The sequence below is a fragment of the Pelobates fuscus genome, chromosome 7, assembly GCF_036172605.1.
Source record: "Pelobates fuscus isolate aPelFus1 chromosome 7, aPelFus1.pri, whole genome shotgun sequence".
Taxonomy (NCBI): domain Eukaryota; kingdom Metazoa; phylum Chordata; class Amphibia; order Anura; family Pelobatidae; genus Pelobates; species Pelobates fuscus.
Window position 1 is genome coordinate 141,252,008 of NC_086323.1, and position 26,871 is coordinate 141,278,878.

At 40.8% G+C, this 26,871-nt stretch overlaps 1 protein-coding gene across 1 annotated transcript in view; it reads left to right on the plus strand.

Moving 5' to 3' along the window:
• The window catches only part of KLHDC8B (kelch domain containing 8B), a 173,807-nt gene that overhangs the window by 119,791 nt on the left and 27,145 nt on the right, over window positions 1-26,871 (plus strand). Inside the window, exon 5 of the mRNA XM_063426719.1 lies at window positions 26,480-26,581. Coding sequence (XP_063282789.1) covers window positions 26,480-26,581 — 102 coding nt within the window. The remainder of the gene's footprint in view (window positions 1-26,479; window positions 26,582-26,871) is intronic.

The following is a 26,871-nucleotide window of genomic DNA, read 5'->3' on the forward strand; positions in this document are numbered from 1 at the left end:
TTCCACCCTCCTTGTGTGCCATTTCCAAGAAACAGCAGGAACTATTCACATCAGACAGTGTCCCGGTGTTGGGGCCGACAGGGTTGTAGACCACTTCGGGATCGAACAAGAGTCTATAGTAGCTTGTTGGCTGAGGTATGGGTGGCAGATTGGGTTATCACGATCACCCACAGAATTCCATCCCCTGTGTGAGAGTCCGTGGCTGGTTAACTGGAATGGATTATAGTCTTTTGAGAGCCGCATTGGGGCCCAGCTAAGAGTGGAGTAATAGTAATCCGGTAGATGCTCCATAAAGTCCCAGAGGTTCTAGGTTGCTCGGCAGAGGTGAGTGGCGGGGTCCGTTAGAGTCAGGTGGTGACGGCGTCGGAGTGTAGGTGAAGGCGCCTCAGTGCAGTTTAGGTGGTGACCGCGGCGTATGTGACTGGCGTGAGGTTTCGAGGTACGAATGGGGCACTGCCCGCCGGGTCCCAGCTGTGAGTCGGTGTGGTGGAGGCCTTGGGGTTCGCCTGGTGGAGTGAGTCCCATGTCAGGCCCAAGGCCTGCAGTAGTTCTGCTGCGCCTTGCGGGTCGTGGATTTTGTGGGTTGTATCACCGCGCTGCACATGGAGTGCGTTGGGGGTCCGCCAACTATACGGAATGTTGCGTTGCTGGAGTGTGGCGGTAAGGGGTCGGAGTGACCTACGCCACGCCAAGGTGCCCCCCGACAGATCGTCGTAAAAGGTCAGCTTTGTACCCTCAAATTGTAAGGGGGTTTTTCCCCTGAGGGCGTTAAGGACCACCGCTCTGTCCGCTCCGCTGCGGAAGGTAAGGATAGTGTCCCTTGTGGCCGAGTTAGGGGCTTTGGCAGGTTTTGGAATCCTGAAGATATCGGTGGGCACGATGGGTACAGTATTACCTGGAGGCAGTATGCCGGTCAGAAGGCGTTTGACCGTGTGCGGGACTTCTGTCTCCGGCAGATCTTCTGGAAGCCCCCTGACCTTGATATTGTGCCGTCTTCTCGCGTCCTCCTGGGCATCTAAGCGCCGTTCCAGCAGCGTATTTTTGCGGTGCAGTTCCTGCAGTTCATCCTGTAATGTGGCTATAGTGCTCTTGTGTTCGTGAGAGGAGGCCTCCAGCACAGTGATGCGGCCTGTCAGGCCCTGCAGTTCACCCCTTAAGGCCGTGACGTCCGTGAGAATATTGTGTTGCAGATCGGCCAGGAGGGCTTTCAGCACCCCAGTGGTCACTAGGTCGGCGTCAGGGTCTTTCCTCGTGTTGCTTGAGGTTTTTTTCGGTTTCGGGTCTGGAGTTGGGGGGTATTCCTCCTCTGCTTCCTCTGAATATTCGTCCGAGAAGTCCGTGCAGCCACCATGGAGCGCCGCCATATTGGCTTCACTCGGGCCGCATGCTCGCCTCCACATTTCCCCGATTGTAAGCCCCGGGGTGGCTACATCTGCCGCCTTCTTTTTATGCTTGCGTCCCATTTGGTTTGTGGGGTGTCCGCGTGCAGGCAGCGGTTAACGGTGGCGATATTGGAGGTAATTAGACGTTATTTCTCCGATTTTGGCACAGAGCTCCTGAGTAGTGCGTCTGTCTACCTCGATCCGTCGACCGGAAGCCTCAAGCATGCATATTTTTAAGAGCCTGTTACTCATTCACACTTTTGCTAGAAGGATATGAAGATAAGTAGCGATTTCCAGGAACACCTGATTTCTATAAACCGAATAGCTGAAACCAGACGTTTCAGCTCATCAGTGTCTGTAGAGCTGCAAGGACCTACTTCAGCACCCCACAGGCTGGTGGCAGTACTACATCCTCTGGGTACAGTTTATGGACAGTTCATCGTGATTGACCACTTTTAATGAACTCTATATTTAAAAAATCCATCTTTTACTAAGAACTGACTGCCTCTTTTCTTATTTTATTTTATTTCTTTGTTCCGTTTATAACTCTGGACACTTCCGGGTTTTCGATCGTGGAACGCACTTTTGCGTTCCACACAATACCGGAAGTGTTTGTACACATAACGGACACGAAAAAGAGGCTTGAAACTCACTAATGGAACACAAAGGATATGACGTAATGTGATCGGAGGCGATTGGCTACCCAGAAAGCGTGAACTACAATATTTGATTTAAAAGACGGACGGAGAACACTGCAACTATAGACCTTTATTTTTGCCCCTGAGGAAGTTCGGTTTCGGACGAAACGCGTAGGGCGGAGGGACCACAACAGCACTTTATTGAACTTTATTGTATATTTAATATTTTTTATTTTGTGTTATTTTAAAGTTTTTTATGGTTTTTTTATCCGGCTTTCTTTTACATCAAACTTTGGGAAGAAGGATGTCGACACTGTGATTCCCTGAGTGACTGATATGCTGGATTTCAACCGATTTTGTGTGAGTGCAATCTAATAAAACTACATAACTTTATATTTGATTGGTGCACTATGGTTTGTGTGTCTCTCCTTTTCTAATAAGGTCCAAAAGAAGTTTGCAGTTATCCGCCAAGCCTGAGAGATTATTTATACGCCCACATTTCATTTGAATCCTGTGAGTGCAATCTTATTCAGCGCATTTATGGTGTTTTAATTTTACCACACTATATTTCTCTATGTTCATTCCTTCCTGTAGATTGTATTTTGTATATTTGTATTAAGAAGATTGAAGGTTCTTCTTACAATCTAACATTTGGTAAATTTATTTTATATATTTTTTACCTACTGGGGAGCACGTGTGTTGTGTGTATACATATATTCTGTAGTATAGATAGTATTTCATTTTATATCCTAAATAGACTTAATCTGCGTATGACATTTCCAATTAAAATATCTCAGCAAAGGCTTTGTTAACAGTATGCCAGTAACCAGCATTTATACAGTGAAATGAAAAAAACAAATACTATTTAGGCATGTAATGATTACTTTGTGTTCCTTAAAGGGCCACTCCACTTTCTTCTATTGCTATGGGTAACTCCCCTTTCCCCACTTTTCTAACTGAATGAAAGTGACTTGACAAAAAGTGGAAATAACGTGGAGGGTGTATCTTGAGTGCAAATTCATCCTATTTCTCACATTCCACTCAACAAATAAGATGAAGGCTGGGTGGGAGGCACTGTGAGGAATACGATGGTGATTGGGTACCCACTGAGTTTCTCATTTCACTCATTGAATCCTATCCATCCTGCATCCTATTCCCCAGAGTGCCAATCCATCTCACCATCATCCTGTTATTTTGATTGTGGATGTTTTTTTTCTCTTTTTTTCTGGTGTTCTTTGATAGAGGAATGATGTGTGTTGATTTTTTATTTTTTTTTATCTGCCCTACTGTGTTTAAATAATCTTCCATTGACCATGATGGGTTTGGGTTGTGGATCCATCCCAGATTCCATCCATCCTGCTTGGCATTTATAGCCTGAGATTTCCACTTTTTAAAGTCTATCTTAAAGTGATACCAAAAAGGTCCAGGCACTCAAGATAAAGTGATACGCAGATTTGTTGAAGAGACCCAGCAGCGTTTTGACCCCAATTGAGGTCTTTTTTTAAGCTGCCACCATAATGCATAGATACAATTTAAATAGGGCGTACAATTAACTAAATTGATAACACTTAATAAAGTGCAGGTTTATTAATTAACTTCATTGGTAATAATAAACAAATTGTATTGATGCATTCCATCCTTTTTTGGTTACTATAAGTCTGAGGATTTGCCTACCTGAAGTCCAGTTTGGAGCACCTTGAATTAAAGGTGTATATGCAGTTTTCATTCACTTTTCTCAACTAATCTTAAAGTGATAGTTATAGTTCCCCTTTTTAGTCAGTACTGCATAAATAATGCATTGTCTTTTTCTCAAGATTTACCAATGTTGGAATGTTGCCATGCAGCCTCTGAATTAGAGAGAATGTCGATCAGATTCCAATCTTTCCTGATGCAACTGAACAGCGGAAATCCAGAACTCAATGATAGAAATATGCAGACAAATTCTTAAATACAGCGAGAATCTGGCATCTGTCTGCCTACAGATTTTATTTAACTGGGTTTACACAATTTAGTTAGACCAAATTTTCAGGCCAGAGATTTGCCTTTTTAATGCAAACTATCATTAAACAACGCATTAGCACCATGTTAATAGCTAACTCCATGGGAAAAAGGGTTAACTCATAGAGGGGATAAATATAACTCACTAATTAAAAAATATTTATTTTGGTTATCAAATGTTTATTATTTATTCAGATTAATGATATATGAATGCATTTATAACATTTGATTATTATTTTAACCATTTACCAACTGACTGCATTCAGTGGCAGTGACAATATATTGAACATTTCTATAGGTTAACCTGCAAAAAGCAAGAGAATCTATTTGCCAAATTCAACTGCTTTAGGATTTGTTCAGAGTGAATCCAGCAGAAATGTGTTTAATAAATATGCAAATCCTATACTTTATATAAGATTCTTGTGTGAGAACTACTGTTTTTAAAGCAGGCAGAGGATAGTAATGATTAAAATGTGGCCATATGGGTGAAATAACTATATTTCTACCAAATTTGCCAATAGTAAATATGAGGATTTTAAATTTGTTTTCAAATAGGTTATATTGGCTATAGATTGGCTATATCTGGGCTTTGGTTTTAAACCCCAGAATTATTTCTGAAAATAACCCCAGGACTGCTTTTAGTCGATATCCACTTTGCTATTATGGGGTGAATTTTCGCCAAATGTTACAATCTACGGAAACCGTTTTGATCTTCGATAAGATAATGGTACTCAGCTTCAGATTTTCTTTTCTCAAAAGCAGTAATGAGTTTATGATGTGATTTCGGTAAATTAGTCTTTTAAACTCAACAAGTTATGTAACTACAGAACAGATCATTTTGAGAGTCTTGACCTAAAAAACATATAGTTCGATATTTTTTCTTAAATTAGGTTAATCTAGTACAGCCCTATAATCAAACTCAAGTATGTCCTCTAACTAACCAAATTTAACACGGTTTTCTTAGGTGGAAGATGGCTGAAAAATACATCTCTTGATAAGACTAGGCATCTTGTATTTAAACTTTTTTTTATTCATATTTCAAAATTAAGAGACCCTACCTCATCTCAAGCCGTACCATAGAGGGCATTTAGGAAGAGTTTCAAAATGTATGAAAAGTGGAGCAATTCAGAATACAGTAGTCATTTGATACACTGTCAAAATTAGTTAAAGTGATACTCTAAGCATCACAGTCACTACAGTCTTCTGTAGTGGTTATGATGTTAGAAGTACCTTGTCCACGGTTATGGGGAAAACAGGTTTGCATTGCCTCTTACATGGGTCATGCCGTGTGCCAAGCCTCCCACGATAGCAGCCAAACTACATATGGCTAAATTAGGCAGATGCCGATCCTACTATTAATTCATTGGCTGAGTGCATCAGCTATGCAATGTCACCCAATGGATGAAACTCTTTTGATATTAGCCAGTCTGGAACTCTTATAGCCAACTTGGTTTGTTTTTAATATACTATTTTTTATTAGTAATACTTGTTTATTATTTTGTTATTGGAATAAAGTATATCTTTGTAAATGTAATTTACTTTGAATTTATTTGGAATTTACTTTGTACCTTTTGGCTTCCTGGTTCTCTCCCACACCTTGTTTCTACATATCCCAGGTGGGAATTATACTACCAATGCTCCATCATACCAGAGCAGGTTCGTGCTCTACCGCATGTGAGTAGAATACCTACCATTACTCTATTTTGAGCTTTACTGTACATATTACCCTATTGGATATTTCCATTTATGTCTCCACATACTGCACTTTATTGAAGAAGTACCATCACTACTGTTGAACATACATCCTGAGACGGGGATTATACCGTCCATGCTAATAACAGCAGAGCTCTTAGTAGCTCTCAAAAGTGTGAGTGTGCCTTTGTTAAAAACGTATTTCACTATTATCTGTTCTCTCCTTTTCTCTTTGAGATATCTACAAAAACTAAAACTAAACAAAAAGACCTTGTTGATATATGTATCTTTATACATTTGTGATTACACTTAAAGGTTTTAAGGCGTAGATTATCTATTGCTTGCCTTAGTCTGGCACTCTTGTTAAGCTACCGACAGGAACATGAAACATCTCTGCATTTGCACCTTGTCATATGGATGCAAGGAGACTGCACATACAGGCTCCTTGCATCATAACCACTTCAAACCCCTTTAACTAATATAGTTTGGCATTCCTCCTTGATTATTGACATGATTTCTCTTACTACAGCATTTTAATATTACTTGTTTATGGACTTCCCTACCGAAGGACCAATATTTGTTCAGGATAACATAGTAGATCTTTACCTGCCGCACCTGCTGCCTTCTTGTTGCAAGAACATCTCATAAGCATAACAGACATGTTAGAAGTTGGCACATTGCAGGGTTCATTCACTTAACTGACCACTATAGAGCATTTATAGAGGAATTACAATTTGTAGCCCAAAATAGTCCAGCTGGACAATTTGTTTTGTAATTGTGGCCTAAATTTTGCAATTCCTTTTCAATTTCTCATAATTTCCATTGTAGTGAATGACTTTTCTAATATTTCATGCAGGTGTGGTCATTTCATCTTTCCCATGTTGACTAAGTGAATATCAACACACTGGGAAATATTGATATCTTCTCATCATATGCCGGTTGCTGCTTATTTCTATTCATAGAGATTTTTTTCAGTGGGAGTAGAACATATAATGATCATTTTTTTTAACTTGGCCTTTCTTGTTCCTGGAGATGCTTAATTAAAGCACAATTTTTAATTGGTTCTTAGTCATTTTATGATTTTGTAGAATAGAAAAATAGTGCAATTCATTGACTGTGAATTATTCTTAGTAATTAAACTATTTTTTGAATGTGCTTTGTCACAAAACAGTGTGGAAGAGGACATTAATTAAACCTTCCTTATTTTTCAATGCATTCACTCAGCAGTGCACTGTATGATGTCATGGCTGTCGCGCCAGACTAAAACACAGGTCTCAGAATGTATTCTTTGATCCATATTGTCTTTTTTAATTGGCAAACCGAATAACCCATTTTTAAATATTATTCTCACTCACTTTTTTTTTCTTGTTAAAAAACAAAAACAAAATACCAGCTACCTTTGAATTTGGAATCTGGTAGTTGTCTATCTCACCTTTCTTGTCCCTCTGACTCTCCTGTTTCAGAGGGTCCGGCAGCCTGTTCATTTATTTATTAATTTATTTTTACTAATTATTATTTTTTAACGTCAATATGATAATTTATTTCAGGGATACTTTCAAAGTAAACCCAGGACATACTTGAAAACGAGAGAAATCTCAATGTATCTTTCCTGGTAAAATATTTGATAAATAAATAAATAAAGAATGGAGATCCCCATCCCCCAATGTGCTATTTTGTGTTTGCTTAAAGGACCACTCTAGGCACCCAGACCACTTCAGCTTAATGAAGTGGTCTGGGTGCCAGGTCCAGCTAGGGTTAACTAATTGTTTTATAAACATAGCAGTTTCAGAGAAACTGCTATGTTTATCAATTAGTTAAGCCTTCCCCTATTTCCTCTAGTGGCTGTCTCACTGACAGCCGCTAGAGGCGCTTGCGTGATTCTCACTGTGAAAATCACAGTGAGAGCACGCAAGTGTCCATAGGAAAGCATTATGAATGCTTTCCTATGTGACCGGCTGAATGCGCGCGCAGCTCTTGCCGCGCGTGCGCATTCAGCCGACGGGGAGGAGAAGAGGCGGATCGGAGGAGGAGAGCAGGAGGAGAGCTCTCCGCCCAGCGCTGGAAAAAGGTAAGATTTAACCCCTTTCCCCTTTCCAGAGCCGGGCGGGAGTGGGTCCCTGAGGGTGGGGGCACCCTCAGGGCACTCTAGTGCCAGGAAAACGAGTATGCTTTCCTGGCACTAGAGTGGTCCTTTAATGTCCGTTTTTCTATACTTTGCATAGAATTTGGAGATCTGACTGCATTTAAGTGAATTTAAACTGTCAGAGAAATTCTCCATAATTGCATACAAATTGGAATGCTGGATCCAATTTAGATATTACATGCCAGTCAATGTTGGGGGGTATGAAATTAGGACAGGTGGGCAGTTAGAGGGGACTGGATCAAGGATGGGTGCGTGTCACTAACGCAATGTGCACCACTGGCAATGTGCAGGGTCATGGCTTGATGGGCATTTCTGCCCATTCACGAAGCAGTGCTACAGCACAGATGCAATGCCAAAGATATCCTGCATTAGCTTTCTGTATAGCTAATAATAGTGTATTCCTATAAGACAAGTGTATTCCATGTTTTATGGAGATTATTCTTTGTAGCTTCAAAGAGATATAAAACAATAAACTGGGGCAGCGGGACAGTTGAGAGAGATGTATGGCGTCATTTCCTGCCTTTACGCTTCGGAATTAGTGTTTCGATAACCCCTTGTGTTAACTGGTATGCAATTATACTGTGATCTCAAACTAACGGATGATAATTACATTTTTTTTTTTTTTAAATCTGTTTCTTCACAATTTTCATCTCTTGCAACTACGCAGCAATTATAAACTTATTTTGGTCAGGTTAAGGCATTTGGCCTCAAGGATTTTAACTGCTACTGATTCAGTTTTCATGTTTGTTTTTCTTTATTTCGTCTTTTTCATTTATTTTTTCTCTATACAGCGCATTATCGGTTGTCTAACAAGATTCTTAGTTTCCAAGCCTTCTCTGTAATTCTGATGTTGTGTGACCCAGGGCTTGGTGAAAAGCAGTAATTATCTTGGATATGCCATTCCAGCCGCTGTGCGCAAATAAATTCTTGCCTGTTACCGAACACTATAACTACTCTGTGTTGATGAAGCTAGTTAAAAGAGAAAAAAAAACAACATAATGAGTGTATTAATTGCTTGTGTAGAATTTCTCACGACAGACATCAGCTGCAGTGTACTTGGTAGAGCTCATTTTTATCAGATTAATGCATTGAGGAATAGTCTGTCATATCTACCAAGTATCCCGAGTTCAGCAGAACAGTCCAAACTTTAGGGTCCTGTCCTGCCATCTCGGGAATTTCCCCAATAAGCTGGAATTGAGTGTATTATTAGATCTTCACTAACCTCAGGACACAAAGACTGTGGTCAGAGACACCCTATATCTAAGTATCCTGTTGTTGGAATATATGATATCAGGTTATATAGCACTCATTACCTATCCATAGACCCTACATGGAGATTAGACCGATACAGGGCAGTTTTTTTTATGGACTAGGACATTTTTTTTATGGATAGGAAAGGGTTTTCCTATTGGTCCGGTCCTGCGGCTCATTAAGAGCCTTGACCGGACCCCTGCAGTATCTGATGGCTGTGAGGAAGTGATAGACAGCATGTCACTTCCTCCCAGCGTTACACACAGAGATCACGCTGGAGGGAGAGAGGAGGAGACAGCCCAGTCAGCATGGGGTGAGAGGAGCGACCAAAGAGCTGCTCCACACCCAAGTCCCATTAACCTCAGCTGGACCACATACCACCCTCCTGGACATAAAAGGTAAGCTAACAGGAAGCTGGCTGCAAATATTACAATTACAACATGAATGTGTGTGTCAGATTGTGTGCGTGTGTGTGTATCTGTGTCAAGGTGTGTGTGCATATTTGTGTTAAAGTGTGTTTATGTCAGTGTTTGCATGTGTCAGTATGTGTGTGTGTGTATCTGTTTCAACGTGTGTGTGCATCTGTATTTCAAGGTGTATTTATGTCTGTGTTTGCATGTGTCACTATGTGTCTGTCTGTGTGTGTTTGTATCTGTTTGTCAGGCGGTGTGTATGTGTTTATGTGTGTGCATCTGTGTGTCAGGGTTAGCATCTATGTGTGTGTTTATGTCAGTGTGTGTATCTCTGTGTCAGTATGTCTGCATGTGTCAGTGTTTGCATGTGTCAATATGTGTTTGTGTCAAGGTGTGCATCTGTGTGTGTGCGTTTATATCAATGTGTGTCAGGATATGTGTCTGTGTATGTGCATTTGTCAGTATGCGTGTATGTGTGGGTGTGTCTCTGTGTGGCAAGGTGTGTGCATATGCCAGTGTGTGTATCTCTGTGTCAGTGTGTGTGAAATGTGTCAGTGTGTGTATCTTTGTGTTTATTTGTCAAGGTGTATATGAATTTTTGTGAATGTGTGTATCTGTGTGTTAATGTGTATGTATATATGTGGCGGTGTATGTGCATACATCCAAGCAATCAAGCACCAACACAACATGTATACACACCCCTGCAATCTAAGACAAATATTACATACAAACATACCCTTTCATTTGAACACTAATACTACACACAAATGTACATTCACATATAAAAGCCAACATCGCATCCAAACACACCCCTTCAATCAGATGCAAATATTACATACAAACATACCCCTGTATTAAAACACTAGAATTATATACAAACACCCCCCTTTAATCAAACAAAAACACTACACATAAAAGGACACCTGCATTTAAGAGCCAACACATCATACAAATACACCTCTGCATTCAAACGCAAACTCTACACACAAGTACACCACTACATTACAATGGCAACAGTACACCCCTACATGCAAACATATACTCTATACAAAAACATGCTTACATTCAAGCGCACAAACACTACTCACAAATACAACCCTGCAATGACAGGCAAATGGCAGATCCCCACTTGGCATAGCATAGTTGGAGTTGTATGCAGAAGCGAAACTAGAAACCTCAGGGTCCCGGTGCAAGAATCTGTTAAGGGCCCCCCCTATAACTATAAAGCAGAGGTAGACAATAGGTAAATCCTCAGCTGTTGTACAAAACCCATGATGCCTTGACAGCTGTGTATCTACTATTTTCCAATCCTTGCAGGATACTATCTGTATGCAGTACCTGTGAATGTAGGCGTATGGAGTATATGTGTGTGAATGTTTGTTTATTTGTATATAATGCTGATGTTTGAATGTAGGGGATCTGTTCATGTGTAGTGTTGATATTTAAATCAGGGGTGTGTAGTGTTTGTGTTTCAGTGCAAGGTAGTGTTAGTATATGACTGCAGTGGTGCGCTTGTCTGTAATTGTGATAGAACGCTGTCACAGAGTACCATGCCCACAGGTACCCAGAGAGACTCGAGCCCTAGCCGAACCTCTGGAGCTAGGGGGCAGCTTTACAGCCACATTGTCCCGCGGGCCACCTGGAAGTTCGTGCCGACCAATAGGAGAAGTTCAAACTGGGTTTGCACCCTTTCTCCTTATAGGCCTGCGCGAGTTAAAGGGCTCAGCTCGGAACGCCTCCCCCCCAAGCGCTGATTGGTCGCTGCTTGGTTTAGGCGCGAAGTTTGAATTTACCAGCCTAAACCAAGCAATTTCGTGGAACTAATTGCGGGGATGTACAGAGCCTCAAACCCAGACTTTATACAATGATGTCTCTGGCTCTGTACATCCGATAGCCCTGCTATTTGCAGGGATCCTAGCTGGGACCTGGGGCTATCCAGGGATGTATGTTTTATGTGTATGCCCAATTTGCTTCTCGGGGCGCGGAGCCAATGTATGTGATGTGTCCCAATGTATTTTCCCAATTTCCCATACATTTTCCCAATGTATGTGATGTGTCTTACTGTATGTAATTGTTGTACTGTTGGTACCTCCCAGAGCGGGAGATGACTATCTGTAAACCATTCCCCTCCAGCCTGAGACTGAGGGACTTGTGCTGAATAGAATGGAGACCCCCTGTGGGGGTCTGTGTATAAATTGGCTTTACCACTAAAGCATAGGCTAGAGTTCACTTACCACGAGGACCACCAGAGAATGAGATGGATGTCAGAAGCACGTGTATTATAAAAATAAATACATTCAAATTTGCAATAACCTGCCTTCGCCCCAACACAAAATCCTTACAAACACACACATCACCCTCACACAGCATCCTAACACACACACACACACATCACCCTCACACAGCACCCAAACACACACACATCACCCTCACACAGCATCCAAACACACACATCACCCTTACACAGCACCCTAACACACACACACACACACACATCACCCTCACACATCACCCTAACACACATCAACCTCACACAGCACCCTAACACATCACCCTCACACAGCACCCTAACACACACACACATCACCCTAACACACATAACCCTCACACAGCACACTAACACACACACACACAGCACCCTAACACATCACCCTCACACAGCACCCTAACACACACACACACACATCACCCTAACACACACAACCCTCACACAGCACACTAACACACACACACACATCACCCTCACACAGCACCGTAACATACATCACCCTCACACAGCACCCAAACACACACACACACAGCACCCTAACACACATCACTCTCACACAGCACCCTAACACACACACACCGCCCTTACACAGCACCCTAACACACACACATCACCCTTGCACAACACCCTAACACACACACACACCCTTGCACAGCACCCTAACACACACATACACAGCATCCTAACACTGCACCCTAACACACACAAACACACACATCACCATCACACAGTACCCTAACACACACACAGCACCCTCTCTCACACAGCACCCTCACTCACAGCACCCTAACACATCGCACCCTCACTTACATACTGCACCCCGCCCACACACAGCACCCTCACACAGCACACTATACTCCTCACAAATGCACACTACACCCTTCACACACACAGCAGCCCCCAAACACGCTGCGCCACACACACACACACACACACAATACTTCCAAACAAATATGTATATATACTACAGAACCCCTCATACACATACTGCACCCCTAAACTCATTAAATTCCAGACAAACACTAGATTCCTTACCCAACTCTGGATCATATACAGATATACACACACTAGATCTCTATATACACACTCCTGAGTCCTTCAAACACACACTATATCCTCTACACACAGACACTGCACCACCTACACACACACTACATTTCTGAAATACACACTCTGGATCCCCTACGCACACACTAGATTCCATTTAATCAAACACATAGTGTCTCCATAAATGGGATACAGTGAGTATCCCAATTATGGAAACCACTGAGACAAGTTTCAAGCAAACACAACGCAAGCATGTTATCTCACATAATTATTATCATTATTATAGCCAAATTTGCCACCCTACCTCCTCCCACAGAGGACAGTAATATACCGAAATGTTCAAAACTAGAGTGGGAGCTGGCAAAAGCTGAAAAATCAGGACATGATTTCTAAACTGCCACTACTCCCACCTACACAAATCTTATATCAAAACGTTCAGCTATCCCTGCTGCCACTAAACATGTCCACGGCTAAGCCATAGTCCTGATAGTTTTCACAATATGACCATTTGTTTGCAACTCACACCGTCCATTGACATTCATTGAAACTTCACTCTAGCCAGCTCAAATTTGAAGGGCAATTTCTAAACTGCGACTGTGCCTTCATTGTTATTATCTCAGAGACATACTATGCATCAAAATGTAGGTCTGGGTCTTGTGATTCTCACAATATAAAGCTCTTCGCTGTAGGATGTACAGTTTTTAAGATATGGCCGTTTGAAAATGGCAACCGCCAAAATACTCTGACCTGTGCCAGGCTGCAGCAGCAAGTGATGTCATAGACAGGGCCTTTTGTACACCTGCTAATGTTTTTATAAATGTATGTTTTAACCCCTTAAGGACTGGACTTTTTTTGCGATGTTGTACATTTGCGACCAGGCATCTTTTTACACTTTTGTGGTGTTTGTGTTTAGCTGTAATTTTCCGCTCTCTCATTTACTGTTCCTATACAAATTATATATTGGTTTTTTCAGGACAAAAGGGGCTTTCTTTACATACCATTATTTATATAATCTCATGTAATTTAATTTTTAAAAAATGAAAAAATATGATGAAAAATTGAAAAAAATACATGTTTTTTGACTTTTATGGGAAAAATCTTTTATTCATCTACAAAAGCGAATGAAAAAAACTGCTAAATAGATTCAAAATTTTGTCCTGAGTTTAAAAATACCAAGTGTTTACATGCTTTTTGCTATTTTTTTGCATGTTATAGGGCTATAAGTACAAGTAGGATATTGCGGTTTCAAAACATACATTTTTAAAATGTATCAATAGTGACATTGTAACACTATTATCTGTCATAAATCGCTGAATAACACCCCACATGTACATATTTTTTTTAAAGTAGACAACCCAGGGTATTCAATATGGGGTATGTCCAGACTTTTTTAGTAGCCACTTAGTCGCAAACACTGGCCAAAGTTAGCGTTCATATTTGTTTGTGTGTGAAAAAAGTAAAAAACTAAATTGAACGCTAATTTTGGCCAGTGTTTGTGACCAAGTGGTTACTAAAAAAGACTGGACATACCCCATTTGCAATACTTTGGGTTGTCTTCTTTCGCAAATGGTATGCCATCATGGGGGTAATTCTCATTCCTGGGCTACCATACGCTCTCAAAGGCAACGTAACCAACCTGGCCATTTTCAATGTAAAAATATTTGACCCATATATTTGACCCTGTAACTTTCAAAAACGCTATAAAACCTGTACATGGGGGGTACTGTTATACTCAGGAGACTTTGCTGAACACAAATATTAGTGTTTCAAAACTGGAAAATGTATCACAACAATTATATCATCAGTAAACGTGCTGTTTATGTGTGAAAAATGCAAAAAAAGTCACTTTGACTGACAATATCATCGCTGTGATATGTTTTACTGTTTTGAATCACTAATATTTGTGTTCAGCAAAGTCTCCTGAGTAAAACAGTACCCCCCATGTACAGGTTTTAGGGTGTCGTAGAACGTTACAGGGTAAAATACAGTGCTAGCAAATTAAATTCTCTGGACTTTCGGCCTGGGTTGGCAGGCAGGTCCCTTAAATTGCAATCAATAAAATAACTTAATTATGTAAAAATATTACATAAATACGCACGTAGAATTTAAATATATGTGCATATTTATATATTTGAAGTCTACGTGTATATTTATATAATTATTTATGTAATTTTGTATATGGACATATGAATAGTTCGTATACTTTTTATTTATTTATATATACATAGATATATATACAATTTCATTCTAAGTGTATTTTGATATAAATATATATATATTAATATCAAAATACAGTTAGAATAACATTTCGTATAGATATAATTTTTTTTAATTTTTATTATTATTTTTAATTTTTGTTAATTTAATTTAAATTATTTATTATTCGTATTTTATAATAATATATATACAATATATATATAGTTATTATATATATTATATATATACGTGTGTAAATTAATTATAAGTGCATTTTTATATTAATATATGTACATGACATTATATATATGATATATAGACATATATTATATGGATATAATATATGTCTATATATCATATATATATACACATATATAATAATACTTTTTTTTTATTAACTCTAACTTTAATTTTTTTTCTGATTTTACACATGCAGGGAGAGCACATGTCAGCACAGACAGTCCCCCTGCAGGCAGATACTTGGACACCTATTGTGACCATGTGGTCGCCCTGTTGGGCGATCACATGGCCCCAGGGGTCCTAATCCGCCATGGGGAGACTGTCTGGGCTGCAGGCAGTCTCCCCACAACGGGAGCACCGCCGATCGCCGCCGGGGGAACGACGGCGATCGGGTAAGTACATTTTAAATTTAGGACGGTTCAGGACCGTCGTCGGTCGGCAAGGGAAAAATGCCGATGACAGTCCTGAACCGTCTTGCGTCCTCAAGGGGTTAATGTAACTGTGAAGCACTTTGGGCAACAACGTTGCAATTAAATGTGCTATATAAATAAATAATAAGTTACTCTGCCCACTCCAGTTGTAAACTACTGGTGGAGGCTAGAACACTTCACACAATTTCCCCAGAAATTGTAGCTTTTTTAGTTAAATTTGCTTGCACTGTGCAGAACAAAATACAGGGCCCTTTTCTCATGCCCCGGAAGAGCATTGAACCAACATGCTCACTTTGAGATGGGGCGTGCATGTCATTGAGTATGACAAAACACACCCTATCTGGCCCCACCCCCTTTTCAGGCCGAATTTTTCCCCTAGTCTGGCCCTGCCTGCACACTATTACACTCAAACAACTCCACACACAATCACATTCATCCAACTCTAAACTCAATCACACTTTGCCAACTATACAATCACATTCAGCCAACTCCGCACTCCGCCAACTCCACACTCAGTCGCACTCAACAAAAACCCATGCACAATCACTCTTAGCCAACTCCATACACAATCACACTCAGCGAGCTCCACACTCATAATCACAATCAGACAAGTCAACACATACATATCACCAACAACCACAATCGCTCCACCATACACGTAATACATAGGTGAACTCCGTAGAAAGGAGTGATGAGGGTGGTTTCCAGTAGTTCCTATTTATGCCATTGTGCTGCCCCTTCTTGGTCATCAATTTTTTTTGAGGAATTGTCAGTGAACCCACCATATTACTAACACATCTCTCTATAGACCCACCTGTCCTGACCCGTCTTCATACCTTCCCAGTGGACTAGAGACCATTCGAAGGTGGGTCCAGCTGAGTCGCAGAGACCCAACAGTCATTCCTTAGACTTTCACTATATTGTCTCCATTCACATTGGCATCATTTGCTGTATGTTTACATCTACCTTCACACAATGCAGAGTATTTAAAAATAGTTTCATATAATACTATGGGCTTTAACACCTATCATTGCACAGTGCAGAGTACTCTCACCTAGCTTCACGTAGTCCTGAGCATTCTCACCTAGCTTCATGCAGTGTCTAGCTTCACACAGTGCTGAGAATTCTCACATAGCTTCAGGCAGTGCTAAACTTTTTTACCAAGCTTTACTCAGTGCTGAGCTCTTATCTACCTTCACACAATGCTGAGCCTTCTCACCTAGCTTCAGGCAGTGCTGAGCTTTCTCACCTAGCTTTACACAGTGCTGAATGCTCTCACCTAACTTTATGCAGTGCTGAGCCTTCTCACCTAGCGTCAGGCAGTGCTGAGCCTTCTCATCTAGCTGCAGGCAGTACTGAGCCTTCTCATCTAGCTTCACACAGTGCTGAGTAATCTCACCTAGCTTCATGCAGTGCTGAGCCTTATCACCTAGCTTCACGCAGTGCTGAGCCTTATCACCTAGCTTCATGCATTGCTGAACTTTTTCACCCAGCTTCACACTGTGCTGATCCCTCTCACCTAGCTTCATGCAGTGCTGAGCTTTCTCACCTACCTTCACGCAGTGCTGAGCTTTCTCACTTAGCTTAATGCAGTGCTGAGCTTTCTCACCTAGCTTCACGACGCGCTGGCTGCTCTCATCTAGCTTCACGCAGTGCTGAGCGCTGTCACCTAGCTTCACGCAGTGCTGAGCGCTGTCACCTAGCTTCACGCAGTGCTGAGCGCTGTCACCTAGCTGCACGCAGTGCTGAGCGCTGTCACCTAGCTTCACGCAGTGCTGAGCGCTGTCACCTAGCTTCACGCAGTGCTGAGCGCTGTCACTTAGCTTCACGCAGTGCTGAGCGCTGTCACCTAGCTTCACGCAGTGCTGAGCGCTGTCACCTGGCTTCACGCAGTGCTGAATGCTCTCACCTAGCTTCACGCAGTGCTGAACATTGTCACATGGTATTACGGAGTGCTGAGCCTTCTCACCTAGCTTCACACCGTGCTGAGCGCTCTCACCTATCTTCAGGCAGTGCTGAGCGCTCTCAACCATCTTCAGGCAGTGCTGAGCGCTCTTGCCTAGCTTCACGCAGTGCTGAACGCTCTCATCTAGCTTCACGCAGCACTGAACATTGTCACCTGGTATTACGGAGTGCTGAGCCTTCTCATGTAGCATCACACAGTGCTGAGCCTTCTCACCTAGTTTCGTGCAGATCTAAGCTTTCTCACTTTGTATTATGCAGCGCTGAGCTTTGTCACCTAATTTAAAGTAGTGCTAAGCATCCTTACCCAGTTTCACACAGTACTTAGAATCTTTACCTACAGTCATGCAGTGCTGATTGTTCACTTAGTTCTATCGTATTGTATTTAATTTTTGATTGAGTTTATAAGAATACTATAGAATGGTAATACGTACATAACACTTCTCCTAGCAGTATCTCTGACATGTACCAAGAACAAAGCATTCTGGGACAGATCCAAGATTATGCTGGGTGATTCGCAACCATGCTTGTAAGTTCAGTGCATTTACCTGTAGTAGTTAACATTATTAGAGTTCCTTTAACCCTGGAGTCTGATCCTGATTTATAACATCTAGAAACACATGAAATGGGGCATTTGAACAAGCATATTTTAATAGTTCTAGTTGGTGTGACACTCAGAAAATGACCTGACACATTATACAGAAAACAAAACGGAATCAGTGCAGTAGAAATCATCCTCTTTAAGATGCTTAGGTTTCATCTGCTTTCCTAGAAGAGTAATTACCTCCGCTTATCATCGAAATATCATATGGTAATGACACAAGATCATATCTCTGCATTCTAAGCCTGAGGGTACACATTCTCTGCATCTTCAGAACCATGGCATTTTTTTTTTATATATAAATCCGTGTGAAAGAGAATGTCATTCTTTTTATAAAATCTGAGCAATCTTTTTTTTTTTTGCAGAAGCTGAAGAAAAAAACACTTTTCTATAAAATTATTGCTTGTATAGTGCTGGAGGACATGTTGGTGCTTCATAAATAAATTATTATAAGTTATAGCAATAAATGCTTAGCACTCGGAAAAATAATACAAAAACAATATTAAAAAATTATTCCCAGACATAAAAATAGGATCTTATAGATGCAGCATGGCTCAAAGGGTAATGTCTCAAGCCACTAGCCAGACTTTAAGAGTTAACTGCACTGTAAGCCTAGATGACCCGTGGCACGCTCCCAATGGGGGAATTTATACTTGCCAGGGCTAACTTTTTACTCGCCAAAGACTAGTAGTGAGTGGGATTTTGAGCCTTGCTACAGAGGTAGTTGTGGGATGTAGGAAGGCATTGCTACTCGAGATTTGTCTCTACTAATGTGGGACACGATGGGATATAGTTGTAAGGGGGAACAAGTGGTGTATTAGTGACATTCACATACTCCCCAACATTCCAAATGAACAAAGAGGGACACTTTATACTTTAGGTGACTTAATAACAATTTATACAACTAAAATATAATCTAGAACACAAACAATGTGTCTTATTTACACAGACTGATTTCTAAACACATTTATTGTAGTTTAAAGGCCCATTACTGGGAGTATTATTGCTGTGTCGCTTTGCTATACACTCAGATACACCAACAATATGGAACTCCTAGAAAAGAGGGACAATAGGATAGAAATAGGGCCGAGGGATTTGGGCCTAAAATAGGGACTCTCCCTCCTAAATAATGACACTTGGGTGGTATGCATTCTGGTATTCCTACCATGAAATTGTGTTAATCAGTGTTCTTGAGCAGCAGACTGATACAAGCAAGTATCCAGCCAGCTATTCAGGTATCGAGACATATGTGACATATGTAAATATAAATTTGTGTTACAAAGTGCCCATGCATGTTGCAGGTGTACTCATGCAGCCACCATTATGCTCTTGTGTAGTGTTTTTGGGAGATTTACTTTAATGTCCCTGGTACGGCAGGACATTGGGACTGTCGTGCTAGTTGAGCATCTCTGGAAATATATTGACAAACATCTTTAGTGGAAAGGTTAGCTACACGTGCTGTTCTCGAACAGTCCATGTAATGAACACATATCAATGGGACAAATCTTACCCGACTTACTTAGCCAGTATTTTCATCCATTTCCAGCTTGGTATCTCTCCTGTAGCAAAATATGAAGATCTTTCTGTCTTAGATGTTTTATCCAATAGTGAATATGCTTTTGTAAACTGGTTTGTAATCCTGAACATAATTATAGCTTGAGTAAACTTTCGAATCATAGTATCTGTCCTACTTTGATAAACAAAAAGTGTCAGTGAAATCTGAAGCTAAAGTAACACATTGTGTTAATTAGTATCTTGGCAGTCATGTTCTGGCAAATGATCTTAGCTTCCTATCATTGTACAAAGAGCAACTTACAACTATCGAACTCTGTAGACATCCAATACAAACAGATATACAGCTTGAGTCAAAAACCAGAACCCACACATATTCCTTTTAAGATGCTTGGATAAATCTAATTTCATCATAATCATTATGTAATAGATCAATGGGTGTACCTATGACACATGCTAGCCTACCCATCTTGAAAACCGAGGTTTTGAATGTGTTAGCATCTTATGCGTCTTACCGGTATTTTGGCTGGTTTCTGAATTTGTTTTTGATTTTTAATCACGATCACCCACAACAATCAAACTACCTGCCTAATATTGTGTAGGTCTCCCTCGTGCTGCCAAAACAGCTTTGATGCGTCAAGGCATGGACTCCACAGGACCTCTAAATGTGTCCTGTGGTATCTGACACCAAGACATTTGCAGTAGATCCTTTAAGTCTTGCAGGTTGCGAGGTGGGGCCTCCATGGATCAGATTGTTGTTCCAGCACATCCCACAGATGCTCAATCAGATTGAGATCTGGGGAATTTGGAGGTCAAGGCAGCACCTTGAACTATTTTTCATGTTCAGAACAATTTCTACAGTGTGGCAGGGTGCATTATTCTGCTGAAAGAGGTCACTGCCATCAGGGGACAACATTGCCATGAAAGGGTGTATGCAGTAGGTGGTACGTGTCAAAGTAACATCCACTTCAATACTAGGACCATGGTTTCCCAGCAGGACATTGTGCAGAGCATAACACTGTCTCCTTCAGATAACCACCCTCCCATAGTGCTTTCTGCTGCCTTTTATTCCCCAGGTAAACAACTCACACAGACCTTGCCATTCACCTGTTCTAAAAGAACACATGACTCATCAGGCCAAGCAGCCTTCTTCCATTGCTCCATGGTCCAGTTCTGACGCTCACGACCCCATTAAAGGTACTTTTGGCAGTGGACATGGGCCATTGTGGGCACTCTAACCATTCCGGGCAACACATCCCCATATGCAGCAAACTGCGATGCACTATGTCTGCTGACACCTTTCTTTTTTTGTAAATATCTGTTTATTTTGACATGAGGTTTTCCCATCATACTTTTTTTTTTTTTTTTATCAAGCATAACATAGAACAGTAAAGTACAAGACATGCAGGTCTGTGGTGCTGACACTTTTCTATGCTGGCCAGCATTGTTATTTTTAGCTAGTTGAGCTACATTAGCTCTTCTGTGTGACAACCGGCCAGACGGACTAGCTTTTGCTCTCAATGTGCATCAATGAGCCTTGGGTGCACACAACCCTGATGCCAGCTCACTTGTTGCCCTTCCTTGGACCACTTTTGACCACTGCATACTGGGTACACCCGACAAGACTTGCCGTTTCGGAGATGCTCTTTCATAGTCATCTAGTCATCTCTATTTGGCCCTTGTCAAAGTCACTCAGATCTTTTTGCTTGCCTCTTTTTTCCTGCTTATGTGAAATGACATGAACTGACTGTTCGCTTGCTGCCTAATTTATCCCACCCCGTAACGTGCCATTGTAAAGATATAGTCAATGTTATTCACTTCACTTATCAGTGGTTTTAATGTTGTGGCTAATCAGTGTTTATCATCTACAAAAGCATTCCTGATGGGTGGCTTGATATAGTCAGTTGTATAAACCCATTAATTTTACTGGATCTAATTTCACTGGATCACAAAATTGTAAGACTATTACTGGTGGAAAATAGTATCTACGGCTGGCAAGATATGAATTCTAACACTGACAGCTTAGGCTGACAGGTAATTAATGATTTTCATACACTACGTGGCTCCAAGTTATTAGAATAAACTAAATGTGTGACAGCGTTTTGGACATCAAGAGGGAGGTTGGCCAAATGGCTACTGCTGCATTTCATTCTCTGCGTTCGCTGGCAACGACTGACAGGGGTTAGATCTCCAAACGCAAGGGCTGAAAAGAGGGAGGGAAATTAGCACAGCATTCACAGCTGGTATGAAGCGATTTCTTCAATTGCCATGACAACTGACGGTGAGATATCATGGTCCGAGCAACAAGACACATGAATGAATTGGACTCACTCTAGACAGAATCACAGCTGCCTTTGCACGGGTCGTCCCCAGGGGCCCAAAAGATAAGCACACGCTGTTCCCCGTGTTGATTCAATAGCTGTACTGTTGAATAGTTAGTCCTTTGTCAATCTCGAGCAGACTGATTCTTTAACTCTAAATGATTACAGAAAGAACTATCCTTCTATAAACGGCAGGGCATTCAACAGGGCGTAGAGTGCATGTCCCTCAGGACTGAGAGATGGATATAAAGCCCAACTGCAGGTAGAAGAGATGGATTAAAGTACCATAGTACATATGTTGTTTGAGTCAAAGGAAATATAGAGAGGCAAACAGCAAGAAAATAACATCAACTAAGAAAATACAAAACACATTTAAAAAATAATATATGAGAGATATAAAGGGACGCAATAGTAATGAAATTTTCTACAGATGTCATAAAATCCAAATATTTTTTTTAAATTTTTTTTAAATTAACGTTCTTATTATCTTTTCAGGGACAGATTTGCCTGAATTTGTCCTGTGAAAATGATCTTCTTGAATGATTAGCTGAAAATGTTAAGCGCCATTACTGTACTATTTATAATGCTTGCGTTAATACGGAGTGTAACAATACAATGTGCCGGACTTATTAAATACTTTGCACTGTACCTCCCATCAATCTCAACCTGGATGAAATGTGGTGAAATTAAAACCACATTTACAAAAAAACATCATGGTATAGCAGAGTTGGGATTTTCTGTCTCTGTTCTATCTTCAGTTTGGCTTTCTGGAAAAAAAATTGTTCACTGTTTAGTGAATTCATCCCCTGTTGTTAAAGCTTGTTTATTCGTTCCTTGGTGGAATTGCAGAATTGAGACTCCTCTGGTAGATAATACAATCTTTCACAAGTGACAATGACAGTTCCCTGACAAACACATAATTTCCTTGGTATCTGGCGGAGTGATAAAGAAATAACCATAACTATTATGTGTAGTCTGCTTTTTTAATACTTTATAACGTTCTACGTGCTTTACAAACGTTTCTGGAAAATAAATTGAAAGCAGAAAAAGTTACAGTATCAGTAAATGTTTGAATATCCCTACCATGGTACAGCGTGCTTCATCAATAAAGTGGAGCTGTCATATTTGTGATACAGAAAATAACACCAGCACCAGTTTTATATTATATTATTATTATTTTTATGGCGCCAACAAGTTCCGCAAGTATTTGTAACCAGACGAGTTGGACACACAGGAACAGAGGGATTGAGGGCCCTGCTCAATGAGCTTACATGCTAGAGGGAGTGGGGTAATGTGACACAAAAGGTAAGGGTAGAAAAGTAGGTTGTTAGGATAGTATTCACTGAGGGCTTAGTATTTTGTTTTGATGACAGTTGCAGGAGAAAAATCATGGTGCAGGCAGGGAAATCTGTTGACAGTTTTATAAATATGAATATATTTTTTTGAAGGAGTTTTTTTTTTTATATTTTTTTGAAGGAGTGGAGACTAGGTGAAAGTCTAACAGAGAGGGGAAGGGCTTTCCATAGGAACAGTGTAGCCCAAGAGAAGTCTTTAATGCGAGCATCAGAGGTTGGCGTACAAACAAAGAATAGACGTAGGTCTCCGGCAGAGATAGGGGCCTAGACTATATTTGTGTATCAGCAAAAATAGATAGGTTGGAGGGGCATTGTGTAGAGATTTGTAAGCAAGTACCAAAAATGTAGGGACTGACAGAAGGGGGAGGCGTGGGAGGTGTGAGCGGTCAGGAAAATGAGTCTTGCTGCTGATTTCATTATAGACTATAGTTGGGAACACTGAAGACCACTGAGAAGCAGATTGCATGACTCAAGACGGGAGAGGACAGCGGCATAGACAATCACCTTAGCCGCATCAGGCATTATATAGGGGCTGATCCGTGTTATGTCTTTAAATTGGAAGCGGCAGGATTTGGCGATTGACTGGACATGAGGGGTGAAGAAGAGGTTGGAGTCAAAGAGAACACCTAGGCAGCGAGTCTGTGATTTAAAGTTGATGGTAGCGCCATTGACTTGAAGGAAAACGGACAAGAGAGTAGCAACACTTGAGGGAGGGAAGACCAGAAGTTCTGTTTTGGACTGGTTAAGTTTAAGGAAATGAGCAGCCATCCAGTTGGAAATAGCAGAGAATCAGTCAGAAACATGAGTCAAGGGGGTGATAAGAGGAGAGGACAGGTAGATTTGCTTGTCATCCGCATAGAAATTATATTGGAAGCTGAAGGAGCTAATGAGTTTACCAAGGAAGGCAGTTTAGATTGAGAACAATAGGGGACCAAGGACGGACCCTTGGGGAACACCGACAGAGAGGGATTGGGGAGAAGAGGCAGAGCCAGAGAAAGAAAGAAACACAAGAGCGCTGGGAGAGGAATGAGAAGCACCAGGAGAGAGCGGTATCTGGTAGACCGAGATTATGGAGGATAAGAAGAAACTGTTGATGATCAACAGTGCCAAAAACAGCAGAAAGGTCAAGGAGAATTAGGATAGAGTAATGACCACAGGATTTTGCAGTGATAAGATCGTTGGATACTTTGGTCAAAGCTGTTTCAACAGAGTGACAAGCGTAGAATCCAGATTAAAGCGGGTCAAGCAGAGAGTTGGATTCGAGGAAGTCTGTCAATCTCGCATACACAACTCTCTCAAGGATCTTGGAGGCAAACGGCAGTAGCGAGATAGAGCAGCTCTTGGACGGGGAATTAGTGTCAAGGTTGGACTTTTTCAGAATTCGAAGTTATGGTTGCATGTTTGAAGGGTAGAGGAAATATGCCAGAGGAGAGGGAGAGATTGAACATTTTAGTGAGAGGCAGAGCAAGAGAGGGAGACAAAGTGCGGAAAAGACATGAGGTAATATATTTAGATGAATAATATTTTATCCTGATGTCACAAAGATTTTCAGAACAGGCATAGTCAGATTAATTACAGGGTTATCACTAAAGTAAAAATTCTAAATAAATGTCAAATATATGGCCAAAATATCCATACTATAATAATTCTCCAAGGCATCTATTCTTCCAGTTGGGTTAATTAGGCCTTAAAAGGGACACTATAACTAATTGTAGTGGTCTGGGTGCACTGTCCTAGCACCCATTAACCTGCAAAGCTAAATATTGCAGTTTTTTTTTTTTATAAACTGCAATAATTAGCTTTGTGGGGTAACTCCAACTCTAGTGGCTAACAGCCACTAGAGGGACAACCACTAGAAGGACTTCCGGGTCGTTAGGCAAATTTTGGTCACCTAACTGATGCTGGACATCCTTTAGCTATGTAGAAGGACATCCAGAGTCACTGGAATCCCCTGTCGAAAGCATTGTGTAATGCTTTCCAATAGGGAAATCCTAATGCAATGGGGAAATCCTAATGGCATTTGATCTCCCCGAGCAAGCGCCAAGGGACATCAGCGCAGGACTCGGGTAAGTGACAGAGGGAGTTTTTAAGAGGTGGGCACTATAGGGAGCTATAGTGCCAGGAGAACAACTATGTTTTTCTGGCACTATAGTTTCTCTTTAAATTTGAAATTCACTTTGAATACTCACTTAACTTGACTTTACTCTATAGTCACCAGAACAACTATGGCTTATTGTTTTTGATCTGGTGAGTATAATCATTCCCTTCAGGCTTTATGCAGTAAATACCGTTTATTTTTTAGAGAAAAGGCAGTGTTTACATTACAGCCTAGGGATACCTCCAGGTGGCTACTAGAAGTGCTTCCTGGGGCAGTGCAACACTGACATTCAGTGTCTCCACCCTCTGCATGGAGACACTGAACTTTTCTCATAGAGATGTATTGGTTCAATGCATGTCTATGAGGAGATGCTGATTGGCCCCTGACCTGCCTCCTTGACATGCTCTGCCAATCCAATACTTTCCTCTAGCAAAGCATTGTGATTGGATCAGATCATAACTACTTATGATGTCAGCCATGCAGGCAGACCAGCGGCAGAACAAGCAGCAGCAGTCCAGAATAATTTTACTATATTTACAGAGACCAATAGGGGCTAGGGGGTGTTTTTAACACTATAGGGTCCGGAATACATGTGTTCCTGACCCTATAGTGTTCCAATAAGTGAAAAACACTATGTATGTATGTATCTTAATTTATGTTTCCTAATATTCCTCTTTTAATTTATCTTCTCTAAGATTCCTTGAATAAGGTCCTAGACATTATGCAAGAAAACTTTCAAAAGTGAGATGGGAATTGCAAGTTTTAGGCTAAAATTGTTGAACTGGAAACAATTTACATCTCCAACAGTTATTTCTTTTGCAGCTATTTTCCCTAAAAAAAATACAGTTTCCTGGTCACTTTCTGGATTACTGAATAACTGTGAGACAAAGTATTATAGATCATGATTTAATATAATAATTCTTTTTTCAGGTGTTTGGAGTAAGCCAGGTCGCTCTACTCGAATGAGGGAGAAAAGAGCAGACTTTGTGACGGGGTACCTTGGAGGAAGAGTGATAGCCGCAGGAGGACTAGGTATCATCATTATTATCGTTTTTATTTTCTTACGTCTCAGATACCAACATATTTCATGGTTCTGTACATCTAAACAACTACTCTTGGAAATTGCCATTTAAAAAGTGTGTAACATTAAGTAAATCATGTTACTTTGCATACATTGATTATGTAGTAATATTTAAGGTGTTGCTTATCTACATTAGCAGGTGGGGTAATACCTTCTTGGAATCTAATTAACAAAAATAAGTTAACAGATAAATTTGCTGGCAGGAGTCGATTTGGCGTAAAGGGACACTCTAGTCACGAGA